This window comes from Serinus canaria, chromosome 15 (genome assembly GCF_022539315.1).
Source record: "Serinus canaria isolate serCan28SL12 chromosome 15, serCan2020, whole genome shotgun sequence".
In the NCBI taxonomy this organism is placed as follows: Eukaryota; Metazoa; Chordata; class Aves; order Passeriformes; family Fringillidae; genus Serinus; species Serinus canaria.
Window position 1 is genome coordinate 7,251,807 of NC_066329.1, and position 13,225 is coordinate 7,265,031.

Consider the following 13,225-nt stretch of genomic DNA (forward strand, 5'->3'; position numbering starts at 1 on the left):
GGCATTTTTGTGTTTCAATGGCAGTGGTGCCTTTGAATCTCAGCTTTTGGCTGATGGACAAAATCAGCAGAGAAAGATCACCCTTCCCTGAGTCTCCTGAGCACTCTGAGCTGACAGTCACTTCATCTTTTCACAGAGATCCCAGTTTGGCTCTAACCATCACTAGCACTCTGCAGAAAAGTAAATAATAACCAAAGTATTACCACATAGAATTAAGATTTAAAAATATTTTCCCATCTGTAGCATATTTTATCCAAGAGACTGTGCAGAAATTCTAAATCCAATGCATTCAGTGTGTTGGGAAGTCATCTGCACATCCCTTTGATGCTGGGGAAGAGCCCAGAGCCATGCTGCAGTAGCTCTCATTGTTCCCAAATGCAATCCAAAACAATCCAGTCAAATGAGCTGACGGCCAGGCTGGGTTGTGGATTTCCAGGTCCTGATGCTAACTAGTTAAATGCTAACAGTTACACAAGCAGCCTCTCTAGTCAATTGCTTTTCCTTTATGTATTTCTTTCCTCTATATCTATCCAAGGAACACTTCTCCGCCCCCCAGCATATGTTTGCATTTTTCTAACTCCCTAGTGAAAACATTTTTGTAGAAACCGTGATTTACTTCTCTCCCTTCCAACAAATTCAAAACAGAGCCCATTCTCCCCAGGTTTTTGTCAAAATAAACACCGTTTTCCAAATGATTTGACTTCCCTGAAAACATCAGGTGAAACAAAGAGTGCCCCTTGCAGGGCTCCACTCTGGGCTGGGTGTTGGCAGAGTGTTCATTTCCCAGAGCCATCAGGCAGCTGCTCTGGTTTCTCCCTTCCTGCATCCTCTGCCTCATCCAGTGTGAATCCTCCAACCCCAGAGTCTCAGCATTGCCCAGACACCCAGACACTGGGGCTGGCTTGCAGAGCAATCTGGTTTTCCTTGTCCTGATGGAGGCTGCATTTTAGCTCTGGCAGAATAAACACAAAATGCAGGCCAGCCACACTGGGCACCAGAGAACATGGGCACAGTGGTGAAGCTTAAATATCATCTCTGTTCTGTACATATAGAAGTTCCTGCTTTAAGGGTCTCAGCTTTCTGTAGCTGTAAGAGTTAAATTTGCATGCACTACATTTAACTAACCTTTTTGTTTTTAAAGAGCTCGCAGAGCACTAATTTAGACCACAATTTTTTGCTAGCTCTAAAGGAAAAAGTCTGGTGGAAAATGTCTTCCAGATACCAAATATTTTATTTTTATACCCTTGCCAATCTCCAAAAGAGACAGAAACAGGCTCCCTTTGCTATGGCAGCAGCCTGGGCTGATACACATGTTCAGTAGGCTGTTCTTGCTCCAATACCCTATTTAATTTCACTGTAATGATCCATGAACAGAGTATTATTCAACCCAAAAAGTGCACCAGCAATCTGAGGCTCCACTGGCTGAGGTTTCCTCTGCAAAGCCTGTTTAGAAAGCCAGGCCATGCTGCTCACATTCACAGTTTGGCTTTCTGCTGGTTAGATGTTTACAAAATAATGTTCTGCTCTTGCTGACCGACAGAAAAAACAGTCCACAGGCTTCGGCCCCACACAGCAATGTTTGTGTGTTCTGGTGGCTGGGAACACATCCTACAGGGGTCCCTATGGCACAGGATTAGGTTTGCATCTTTCAAGTCTGGCATTTATGCCTCTTCATTGCTATACAACTATTTTATTTTTTTTTTTAAGAAGTTATCTATACCTCAGCCAGCTATTGACTGAATATAAATAGTCAAATATATAATAGCCTACTCCTTTAGCCTCTTAACAGGGTGCTTACTATCCCAGCCTCCTGTATTCCCTGGATGCTGTTCTGGGAAGCCTTGATTACACCACTCTATTTTTTATCAGACTCAGAGCACTTAAGTGAGACCAGGTGGAAGTGATGCCATGACCTGTGCTGAGTTACTCACCTTGCTGCACTGGAAGAGCCTTTTCTCTCTCTTACTGTGCTAACTGCTGCAGGGGCACTGGTCTCTGGCCCCAGAACCACTGGCACTGGCTGGAGCTTGCCTACAACTGGCAGCTGTGGGTTTTTAATGCAGCTCAGAATAAGACTGCTGAGGCCATTAAGCACTAAGCATTAAACTTCTTTCAGATTGAGCCCATCAAGCTCTATTTTATGCTTCTTGTCCTAAATAGGGGCTTGAAACGAGGTGTCAAATGTGTATTAGCCACAGTCTGTCCTCTCTGCAGAAAGTGTCAGGGTGGCACGGGGTGGGCAGAGGGGAGATGATGCTGCTTTACCAGTGCAGCTCACTCAGAACTGGGACCAGTCCCCTGAGGCACAGGGACACTGCCCTGGCTGGACTGGGCACTGCAGAGGATGCCAAGAGGAACCTGGGAGCTCTTGGCCTTGTAAACTTGCCTTCAACTTTCTTTTCTCTTCATACTTTATTTATTCCTCTGGTACCAGGTTCAGCTGTTGATTTTTTTTCCCCCATTTCTATCTGCTGCTCTTGCTTAGCTAAAAGTAGCAGGCTCAGCCTTGCCAGGAGTAGAAATGGCCTGGGATGGGCTTGGCACCCGCTGCCACTCCAGTGCACCAAGTCATCAGCAGTATCTGCTCAGGCTCATTGCATTGAGCAGGGCAAAGCTCTCTGGGGAAACTCCAAGTCTCTGCCACACTGCAGCTTTTGTTTTCTACTTGGGGAGGGAATGAAAGCTTCAGTTGTTAGTTGGCCAATAATTCTAATTACTTTTGGCCATGAAGCCTGGCTCGAGTAATGGGGGATTTTTTATTTTCTTTCCCAAGCCCCAGGAACAACAGATACGTCCATCTTATTTTATTTTAATCCTGTCCCATGCAGGGACAAACTTTTGCTGTGTGGTTGCAACCCATGAATTGCAGCTGCACTTTAGGTCTGCATAGCCTCCCAACCCTTGGGTGTGCAGTGACTCCATCAATGTTGCCATCTCTCCCCACCCAAGCTGCCCTGCCAGTCACTGCCTGCTGCCCATCCATCACCTGGGGTGAGGATTTGCCTTTGCAATCACCTGGGCTGCATCCCCTCAGTCAGTGCTTAATGCTCCCCTGAGTCTGCCCTCTCCCCTGGAGAACCATTGGGCACAGATTACACTTGTTTCAGTCATTATCAGGTCCACCAGTGCCAGCCTTTCTTTGTGATCTCTTTATTCATCCAAAAGTTTATAACACTAGTTGTTTTGTAATCTCAGTTTTAGTAAAAATGTGAAAAAAATGGCTAAGAACATGCATGTGTCTCCCTTCAGCCAAGAGGCACGTTCATCCCATCATCATCTGCCACAGCACTGCCTTTTGCTGAAACAGTCACACAAGTGAGCAGCATCTGATGCTCTCTGCTTGCTAAATATAACCCAGAGTGCAGTGCTAGCTATGCAGATGAAATATTCTGTCTAGCAGGAGCAGAGGGATGTCACTGCCCAGACTGAAGGATCTCAGTCCTGCTGTTCAGTCACTGATGTGAAAGAGCAGCTGCCAGGGGGGAGCCTGGTGGGACTTGGCACAGGTCTGAGCTCTGCTCCTGCTTTTGCAGCGAGCAGAGGAAGAAGATGACAGCTTCTTCTCTTCTTCAGCTGACTTTCCACCACATGAGCATATCATTTTCTCCCCTTGTTTACAGGCCTTGCTGCCTTGAGTCTTGGCAAGTATTTTGGATGCTCATATCCTGCTGGGTTCCCCTCGCAGGATGAGCAGAGCCCAGAACTTTCCTGCTGTGGATCTTTAACTCACTCGAGGGCTTGTTGTTGTTGTTGCTGTCTCTCCTTTCCAGGCAGAGAAGGTGCCCCAAAAGGAGCTCATCCAACGCTTGCAGTGACCAGGAGGTTAGTGCTGATGGCTTCAGCAATTTCTCTTTCTCTCTTTCATATTGGCTGTTGCACTGTTTATCTGACGATGTTTACTGGGGCATGTTCTGAGTTGTAGAACAGGATCCAGAACTCCACTGTCGATATCAATGAGCTCCAGCTGGTGGTGCCAAGCCGGGAGAATGAAAACAACAACCACTCTGTGAGCCGGGAGCAGGCGGGTGAGTGCGGGGCGTGGGCCAGGGCAGCCCCAGCCCCGGGCCACTCCATCAGGTCCTTCCTTCCCTGCAGCCCGGGCACAGCTGGAGAGCTGCTCCTCGGCAGAAAGGCTTTGTTGTGGGCACTGTCCCTTGCTGCTCCCCCTCCCTGGTAGGGTAATTCCCCTGGCAAGGAGCTCGTGGAAGCGCAGCACAAGCTGTCCCAGCACATGGCACTGCAGAGACTCCGGGTTAGCAGAGCAAACGGGGTGGGTTCAGGCTGCTACAAACAGCCTACACAGACCCACCAGCTGGGGAAGAGATGCACCTGCCCTGGGCCCAACTTTGTCCAGAAAGGATGGTTTTTACAATGCTCAGGTTGTCTTTGGCCAGCTCCAGCTCCCAGAGCTCCCTGTTTCTGTGGGTCTGTATGGATGGAGGTGCTTTGGGTGGCATTTACCTCACAGCGCCCTTCCAGGAAAAAGCATCCAAGCCAAGCTGCAGAGAATGGCACGTGCTGCAAGTTTGCGTCACAACACATGAACTGTCCCAGTGCCCCCTTTGGTTAGTGGAGGCCAGCAGGGAGGAACTTGTGCTGTGTTGTGACACCCCATCACTTTCCCAGTGAGCCATCAGCCACTGCACACTCAACTCTCACAAGGGTACCTCCACAAAAAGCTCATTCTGTACTCCCAGCCATGGCAGATTCCCATCTCCTTCTTGAGGAGGTTGTAGGCAGAGTTCTCCTTGCCTGGACCAGGTGACAGGCCTTGGGGACACATGCAGACACACATCCCCCTCCATGGCAGTGCCTGTAGGAGCAGATTCACTGGGGTTTAACCAAAAACTACAGCTCCCAATATCAGCAGGGGTGAGTAAATAAAAACAAATAATGAGTTGAGCGAGTTTGTAAGTTTCTGATCTGCAGCACAACCTCATGTGTTTAACAGAAGGAATTTCAGTTCATGGGTGTTTTTATTAGAAAGCAGACCCAAGGGCGTTTCTCCTCTTTTGTTTTGTTTTTAAAAGCTTGCAGTTTCAGGAGAGCAAACTGTTGACTTGAATTTTGTTCTGGCTGGTGCAACAGCCAGCCAAAGGCTGTTCTAGATTGTCTGGTGAGGGAGGGAGGAGCTGGAAACAGATGTCTTGGACTCTTGCAAGCAATCTTTATTGATTTTCTTCCTTTCTCAGTCACTTCCTGCAGAGGCAGCACAGAACGGTCTCCTCAGGACACTGACCCAGATGTGCCCTCCTCCATCTCTGCAGTGACCACTGAGACAGGGAGTGATGAAGTGTTTATCATTTCTGCTGGACCTGGGACCAGTGGGCTGAGCTTTACCACCTACAGGATACAGGTACATCCCCCAGCATCTCTAGCAGGCTGCAGGATGTCCCTCTTGGGCAGCACTTGTCACACCTGTCCATTTTTGCCTAATACCCATTTTCTAGAAAGGCAGGGACTGACCCAGGCAGTTCTCCTTCCCCTCAAGCTGAGCTGCCATCAAATGAAGTAGAAGAGCAAATGCAGAACCCTGCCAGCAAATAATGGAGATGTTTGCTAGCAGACAGTAGGACCAACCTGCAGAAATGTTAATTGGCAAAGCTGATGTTCCATTAAAATGTAGCAACTGCAAGACCTGAGAGTCAGACCTACCCCTGCCCACCACTCCAGGTGATCAGGGAAGTTACTGAGCTCCTCAGCTTGGCAGAAAGTGTCTCACCAAGCTGATGTGAAAATTAACAGCTTAGGCTCCAAAAAAATCAAACACTTCAAGTGAAAGCACTGAGGACCTCACAGATTCACAGGCAGAAACTTGACTTGATTCCACAGGTTGTCTCTTATTTTAGCTCTTTCCCCTGGGCTCCTCATCCTTTATTTGTTAGAAAGAGATGATGGCTCAGAAGCCTCAGGTCTGGCTGCCACCTCTTCAGCCTCGAGTGGGTGCAGACAGAGCACATCCATTGCAGGTGTCTGCTAAAGCCTTTCCCAAGTCAGTGCTCTCTTCTCCAGTGCCCTGTCTCTTTCTCCCACAAGAGGATAAACAACCAGCACAAGGAACTCACATGCCCAGGACAGGCTGTGTAATACTTCTGTCACAGTTTACAAAACAAAAGCATTCTGTATCCCTGCACTTGATTAGGAAATTAGCCAGGAGGCCAGGCTGGTCAGGATTTTCCTACACTGGTGTAAGACACGTGCTGAGCTTTGCCTCCAGCTGGCCACCCTGATGAAGAGAAAGAGGGAAAGAAGGAAAACAGCTCTGGAGCCTTCCCTTGCCTGAATGTGAACTTCTGGGAGCTGCAGCCAGCCTGGGCACCCTTGAACAAACCTGGTCCTTTCCAGAGCAGAGAGCTTCACCTGGTGGCAGCCCCACACACATCCAGCTTCTAGGCAGGAGGGAAAACCAGTTTCCTGCCCCTCTTCCCCACTTTAGTCAGAAGGAGCAAATACACATAAGCCCCCCATTTCTATTCTGACATTGCTTCTGCAAGCAACCTTCAGAGGGCATTTATACATAAAAAAATAAAAGAGCATTAAAACAGTGAAAGTAACCCAAAGAATTAAACACATTATTGAGTCAGAAAGCATCTCCTCAGTGATGCCCATGCAGCACAAAAGGGAGGCAACACTCCCAACCAAATTCCTCAAGGAACCAAGGCTGGAAGCATGGCAGCACCTTTTTAAAAGCCCTGGGTCTTTCCCCACAGCTGAAGCCCATCCTCTCCAGGGCTGTGGAAATTGAGCCCAGCAGACTCATTACAAACCTGCACTCAAAGGGGTTCTCATCAGGCCACTTGATACTGAGGGCTCCTGCATGTCTGATGTGTTTACAGCTGAATTTTTAGGTGTGTATTTTTGGGGTGTGAAATGCTGCTGGCCAGCCAGCCCCCAGGCCTCACAGAGGATGTGGTGTGTGTGGCTTTGTGGCCAGCAGCAGGCAGTGGGATGAGATATCTGCTGGAGCCCAGCCCGTTCCTTGGCAGGAGCTGAGCAGTTCTCCCTTGTGAAAACATGTGTGAAATCCTGAGCCTTCCCAGTGCAGTAAATAATGCCAGCAGACTCACCTCATGCAAAATGCTTGACTAGAATTTGTTAAATTATAAGGAGCTTTCATTTAAAAACTTATCTTGACCTTTTCCCTGAGAAATTGTGTCTGGCTGCTGGGTGCTGTGCTGCCCACTGGGTGTGAGCCTGAGCTCAGCTGGGCCTGAGCCAGTGCTTAACTGGGCTTTGCTCTGCAGCTTTTCAAACCTATTTGAAAACACCAGTCCTGTGTTATGAGGGAAGAGCTGGGAGGGCAAAAAACCCCTCTGTTTGTGACTGGTGTGAGGAAACAGAGGGTGGGATGGCTTTTGGGGATATTCCAGGTGTCCTCCAGTAGTCATGGCTTGCTAAATCCCCTTTGGTTCAAGGCATCATTCACCCTCTGGCTGACTTATGACCATAGCTTCTGATCAGACACTGCAGGTTTCAGATGCAAAGGTTTGAGTAAAGAGTATGATAATGGAAGTTTAACAAAAATTTCTTGCCAAAACATTTTCCAAAGTCAGGAAAATACACTGTTCATCTTCCCAGCTACTTCCAGTGTACCTATCTCAAAACCAGAGGCTAATTTTTACATCAGTTTGGAGGTATTTATAATAATATTAGAATAATAAATCCTAAGACAGCCTTAAGGGGCCAGAAAGGAAAAGACAGCCGGCTTAAAATTTATAAATAAAGATTGTCCCTTTAATAAAATCTTAGACTAGGAGCTTAATATTGAAACCAACTTTTCCAGAGCCTGATGCCTCTCCTGGCTTCCTACTGAGTTTCTTTTTCTGATCTAGTGCTAATTTCTTGCCTCTCTGCCCATCCATTTCCAATATGACACATTCACTAAATAGTTTCTTTGATTTGCAGAAACTTGGGAGATTCAGATTCTCAGAAATAACAAATTACATGTTTCTGGTTTCTCAGGATTTTAAAATCCAGGACACTGTGGGATTTATTTCAGGCACTCTTTCAAGACTATATAAACTTTGGAAATATGGATTTTGCATTCTTCTCATGACAACCATATTCGCACAGCTGAAAATTAAAAATATGTCTGGAGTTGTGTAACAGGAGGCTTAAATAACAGGTGAAGTATTAGTAAGAACGAAAGGAGATTCATAGGAATGTCAGGAATTCTCTAACTTTCCTGGCTCTAAGCTCATATCAATATTAAGGACAAAAACTGTGATTTCAAATGCAACATCAGAACTTATAAAGTATGGAAGAGATATTTGTCTGTAGTTCATTCCCCTGTCTGATCAACTCTGCTCATTCACAGGGCTGGTGACAGCAGGTTAATGTAGTCTTACCTTCTGATGATGCCAGTTTTACAGCTGTCTGGATGTCTTGTTCTACTCCTAAGGCATGTTGTCCACCTGAAGAGCATTTTTATGTGAAATGCAAATCCCCTTGGCTCCAATCCAGTTCTTGTTCTATTCAGCACAGACACTGAGAACAGATTATTTCCTTTCTCTTTATTTTTCATTATTTTTATTTCTTCCCTAACATAGGATAAAGAGCACCACTTACTTCAGTCTTTTCCCCCAAACTGTGCATTTTTGAGACTTCTAATTCTCTTCTTGCTTGCTTCTGGATTTGTTTCAGTAGGCTCCATCTCCCTTAAGTTTTCCCCAGACAGACACACCTGGAGCCTTCCAAGAGCCAAGCAGAGTGGAAGAACTCTGTTTTACACAGTGAAGTTTATGACTCTGATCTGTCAAATACTTCCAGTAAAATTAAGCTGTAGATATTTCATATATTTAGTGAGGGTTGTAGGACTGTATCTTACATAACTGAAATTTCCCACTTCAGCTTTAAAACTGGGGGAGCAAGGTAAAACTTTCCTCCAGGGAAGCCAGCGAGCTTCAGGCAGCACACTGGAAGAGAAATGATGAGAAGTTGCATTCCTGAGTCCTCTGAGAACGACTGAATCTAACTTGACTGTTAGTGCACCAACAGCCTGTTTCCAAAGGGTTTTAAAAATGTTCTGATGAAAGATGCCTGTAAAAGATCTTTATTTACCCTTTTCAGGACAAAAACCTGAAAAGAAGCGTCACAAGCCCGGGCTCTGTGTCTGACTGGCTGAGCTCCCACCCTGCAGCAGCAGGGGCAGAGGCTGCAGAGAAGGGGAATGTGCAGCTGGAGAATCCCTGTCCCCGGCAGCGCACCTGGAGCGCCCGCACCTTCCACGACCTCCTGGCTCCAATACCACAGCTGCAGAAAAAATGGTGCAGCTGGAGCACCAACAGCCCCTTCACCAAGCTGGTTGACAGCAGTGTGAGTCCTGCAGGGAGGGGAGGATGTATTTCCCCAGGGTTCACTGATGGAACAGGTTTTCCCCTTGGCCAGTGCCTCACCTCTCTGCCCTGCAGTGCAAACACATCGCAGTCCATCCTCCTCGGTGCATGGGAAAGTCTCTGGCCTAATTATGTTGTAATTTAGCCAGGCTTTCCTAAAATACTAAGAGGCTGGATTTCCCAGCAGTTGGCACCTGGTTAAGAAATTATCCCCAGTCCAGAAGAACATTAAAAAATGCCTTCAGACAAGATTATTTCATTGAGTGCTCTGGTATGTGCTTTTTTCCCCTGGTTATGCCTTGAATTTATTAAATTGGTGTATTATTGCACTGCAAGGAATCCATAGGTGTGGCAGGGATATCTGGGTCTCACTGACTGTAATTATCAAACCAACAGCTTGTTACAAAGCTAATCAAGGATGTTTTTTCCTTTTTAAGATAGTAAAATAGGTTTTTGCTAAAGAATGCATCTTGCCTTTAAAATAACCAGGAATTTTAACTTTTAGCTCTCTCGGGATCAAAGTTTTGAGACAGAGCTGCTTTTCATGGCCCATCTGCTAATTTTGTGCTATTTTGTGCAGGGTTTTTCTACAGCTGCAAGACCCCAAGGTGTGCCAACCAGAAAGGTCATCTCAGCCACTGAGATAGAGGGAGCATCAGAGACTGTGTACTCCGATTCATCTGCCAGTAATGCCTCGTATCCCCTCACTCTGTCTGCACAGAGGCAGCGAAAGTTAACCTCCTGCAATTTGAAGAAATCCAGATTTGGAAACCCTTACTTTGGCTTTTTATCCAGTTCCCCTGACAGCAAACATATGAGGTCCTTGGATCCCTCAAGACATCTAGGGGCAGCATCTCCAGTTAACAGCCAAAGCCCCAAAAATCTTCTAGAGAGCTCAAACCCACTGAAAATCAACTTGGTCAATGGTTCAAAAACAAAGGAGCTTATGGTAGAAACAGATAAAAACAAACCAGTTTTTGTTATTTCTGAAGAAGGGGATGATCAGCAGCCTCTGGTCCTGGCAGAACACCTTAGTCAGTGTGGAGATCACCTGTCAGAGCAAAATGCTGTGTATGCTCCAACTGTGCCAGAGAAACAGCCAGTGGTTCTGACTGTGGAGAGGAACAGCTCTGCCCCCTTCCCATCGAGCCTTCCCCTTTGGGCTAAATCCCCCACGTCATACAAAGGTCATGGGAAGGCTCCCAGCTCCTCCAGGGACCAGCAGAGCTCAGCAGGTGGAGATGCCAGCACTACTGAGCCCTCACAGGACTGCAACACCCCTGCTCCTCCCACGCTGTGCCAAGCTTCAGTCCAGTGATGAACTTGGAGAGATTGAAACATCAGTTCCCAGAGCCAGAGGGAGCAGGGACATGAGCAGAGCAGAAGCTGTGCCCAGCAGTTGAGTGTGGCAGTCACATGTGGCAGCTTTGTTGAGAGCAGTCTTTGCCTCCCACACGTTGGGACTGAGATTTCAAGGATACAAACCACAGCACAGCACAGATGGCATCTCCCCTTCAGCTCACTAACCTCATCTCTCTTCTCCTGCATGGGACTTGGATGTAGTTTGTACAAGAAAGCATCCTCTGAAAAGGTACTTCAGACTGCAGAACCTCTTTTCTGGGATGGGAATGAAAGTAACCTGGGGCGGTCACACCGTGGTTTAAATCTGAAATGTAAATCAGTCCCCTGTCCCTGTGGCATCACCTGAGTCTTTGTGTTGGGAGCTCTGAGTTAGCTTCTGTTCATAGCTCTGCCTGCACAATCCAAGCCTTGCCAAGCCAAGGGTAAGAATTCAATCATGCATGTTTGCATACAGTTTTGTAAACTTCATTTTAAGTATTTCATAACTTCTGCAGTCTAGCACAAAGCTTACCAATCATTAGCAATTCTAATATTAAAGAGCAAGATTATCTCATCTCCTAACTCTTTAGGGAAGTGTACAGACAAGCTGAGCAACCCATAGCAGATGCTTGTTCTATTTAAGTCTGATGTAGCTTTATCTTTGTTAGGTCTACATAGGCTTAGAACACCTCAGTCCACTACACTAAATGACTCCTCATGGCAACAGGAGCATGTGTACAAAACCACTGAAATACTAGGAATAGTCTTCAGCATCCAACACTTGGATATTTGCAGCTGCTCTGATCTTATATTCACCAGCTGTTTATTGCTGGTAACGCACATTGACTAGAGAACTGCTCCCCTTCCTTTAGCAGGCAAGACTTGAAAGACAAAATTAAGGTGGGGCAAACTTTGAGTGCTCACTTTCTTTAGAAATGAACCCTACATGGCTGTGCCTCCCTGAGTCCAAATCCAGGGCATTCAATGAAACACTGAACCAAAGGGAAGCCTGCTAGTCCTACTGCCTTTAATAACCCCATCAGTATTTTAATTTCCTCCTGGTGATATCTTCCTGTCTTTGCAAGAGACTCCTGCATGTTTGTCCCACAATTCAGAATTTTCTTTCTTAAATGAAACAATTCCCTCTGAAGCTGCATTTTGCAGCTGAGACAGCACATTGTTTTAAAGCAATACTATGTCATAAAACAGGTGCCAGAAAGAAATCTCCTGCACAAGTCTTCCCTTGTATTAGCTGCAGTGTGCATCCAGTTATCTTAATCCTTCTCTGTGAAGGCATTTAAGACTGATTGCTGAAATATTCAACTGAATTATTTATGATTTCACCTGCTGTTACAGCTTCCATTTGCCACCATTAATGTCTGAGATATGCAACACAAGACTATAGGTTTTGCCTTCTATTTTCTCTGTGTGTTTACATGTCTACCTAGACATAGAAGCTGTGCAGCTGGTAGCAGTGGAAGCAAAAACACATTTGCCCTTTAGCAGTTGACTCAAACATGAACAGCAAACAAGTCTCTGCATTTATTATTTCCAGACTCTGTTCAGTGCCAAAGTCTGGCTCCATGTTGGTTGGTTCTTTTTTGGTGGGTATGTTGTTGTTGTTGCTGTTGTTGTTTAAATTAATTCTACTTGATTCAAAGGGAAGAGATTAATATATTTATGGTTTTAAAAATATTTAGAAGTCTTCAGTACTCTAACAATAACTTCCACTGCATTAAATTCATATACATTGTAATTTAATGTTCTGTTACTTATTACATTTCTAAAGTTTGAAATACTAAAATCTAATTTTGAAAAGTACTTGTGTACAATTATTGACAATAGTTACATTTGAAGGGCTGGAAAAAGTGGCTTTTTCAATAAAAGCATGTTTAACCACTCATTTCTATGGTGTAACAACACTTAATTTGTTTTGCTGAAAGCCTGAGTTGTGCCTCAGAGCACCAGGAGAGCGTGTGGGTTACCCCAGTGGTGGCAGAAGAGCAGAAAAGCAAACAATCCTTTTTAGATCCTTCCCAATTTCTCTGAGACTGAAGATGAGGTGGTTGTTTACACCAACCTCCTCCACTACCTGTTGTGTAACCAAAGACCAGACTTTGCTCACCAGGTTTGTCTAACTGCTGCCAGAGGAGGTTTCTGTGGGAGTTTGTGTTTCCTTTCAGGTCCATCAGTGCCTGCTGCAGCAGCATATGGGCAAATATTCACAGGACTGCAGCAGACACCCTGGCTGTAGCATGGACTGTACATAGACACACACACATTATATATATATATATACACACACACACACACACACATATATGTGGTGAGAGAAGATGCTGAAGCCCAGTGCCTGCAGGTGGGTGCTGCAGGTACCCCATGGGAGGCTTCAGTTCCTGACCTGCCTTTTGAAGTTTTTTGGTTGATTAGAGGTTTTTTGGATTTTTTTTTTTTTTTAGGCAGATCACTAAAATTAACTGCCAAAAAGGTATTTGTGTTATATTTTGTACCTTCAAAGAATGGATAAAATATTTTCCTCCTCTTACAGC

The 13,225-nt window shown here is 45.7% G+C and overlaps 1 protein-coding gene across 2 annotated transcripts in view; it reads left to right on the top strand.

Moving 5' to 3' along the window:
• Nucleotides 1-12,579, top strand: part of LOC108962385 (uncharacterized) — a 32,237-nt gene extending 19,658 nt beyond the window's left edge. For both annotated transcript variants that reach the window (XM_018916570.3, XM_018916571.3), the window contains exons 3-7: nucleotides 3,771-3,822; nucleotides 3,923-4,025; nucleotides 5,193-5,356; nucleotides 9,070-9,315; nucleotides 9,916-12,579. In XM_018916570.3, coding sequence (XP_018772115.3) covers nucleotides 3,771-3,822; nucleotides 3,923-4,025; nucleotides 5,193-5,356; nucleotides 9,070-9,315; nucleotides 9,916-10,653 — 1,303 coding nt within the window. In that variant the 3' untranslated portion in view covers nucleotides 10,654-12,579. The remainder of the gene's footprint in view (nucleotides 1-3,770; nucleotides 3,823-3,922; nucleotides 4,026-5,192; nucleotides 5,357-9,069; nucleotides 9,316-9,915) is intronic.
• Nucleotides 12,580-13,225: the final 646 nt, after the last annotated feature.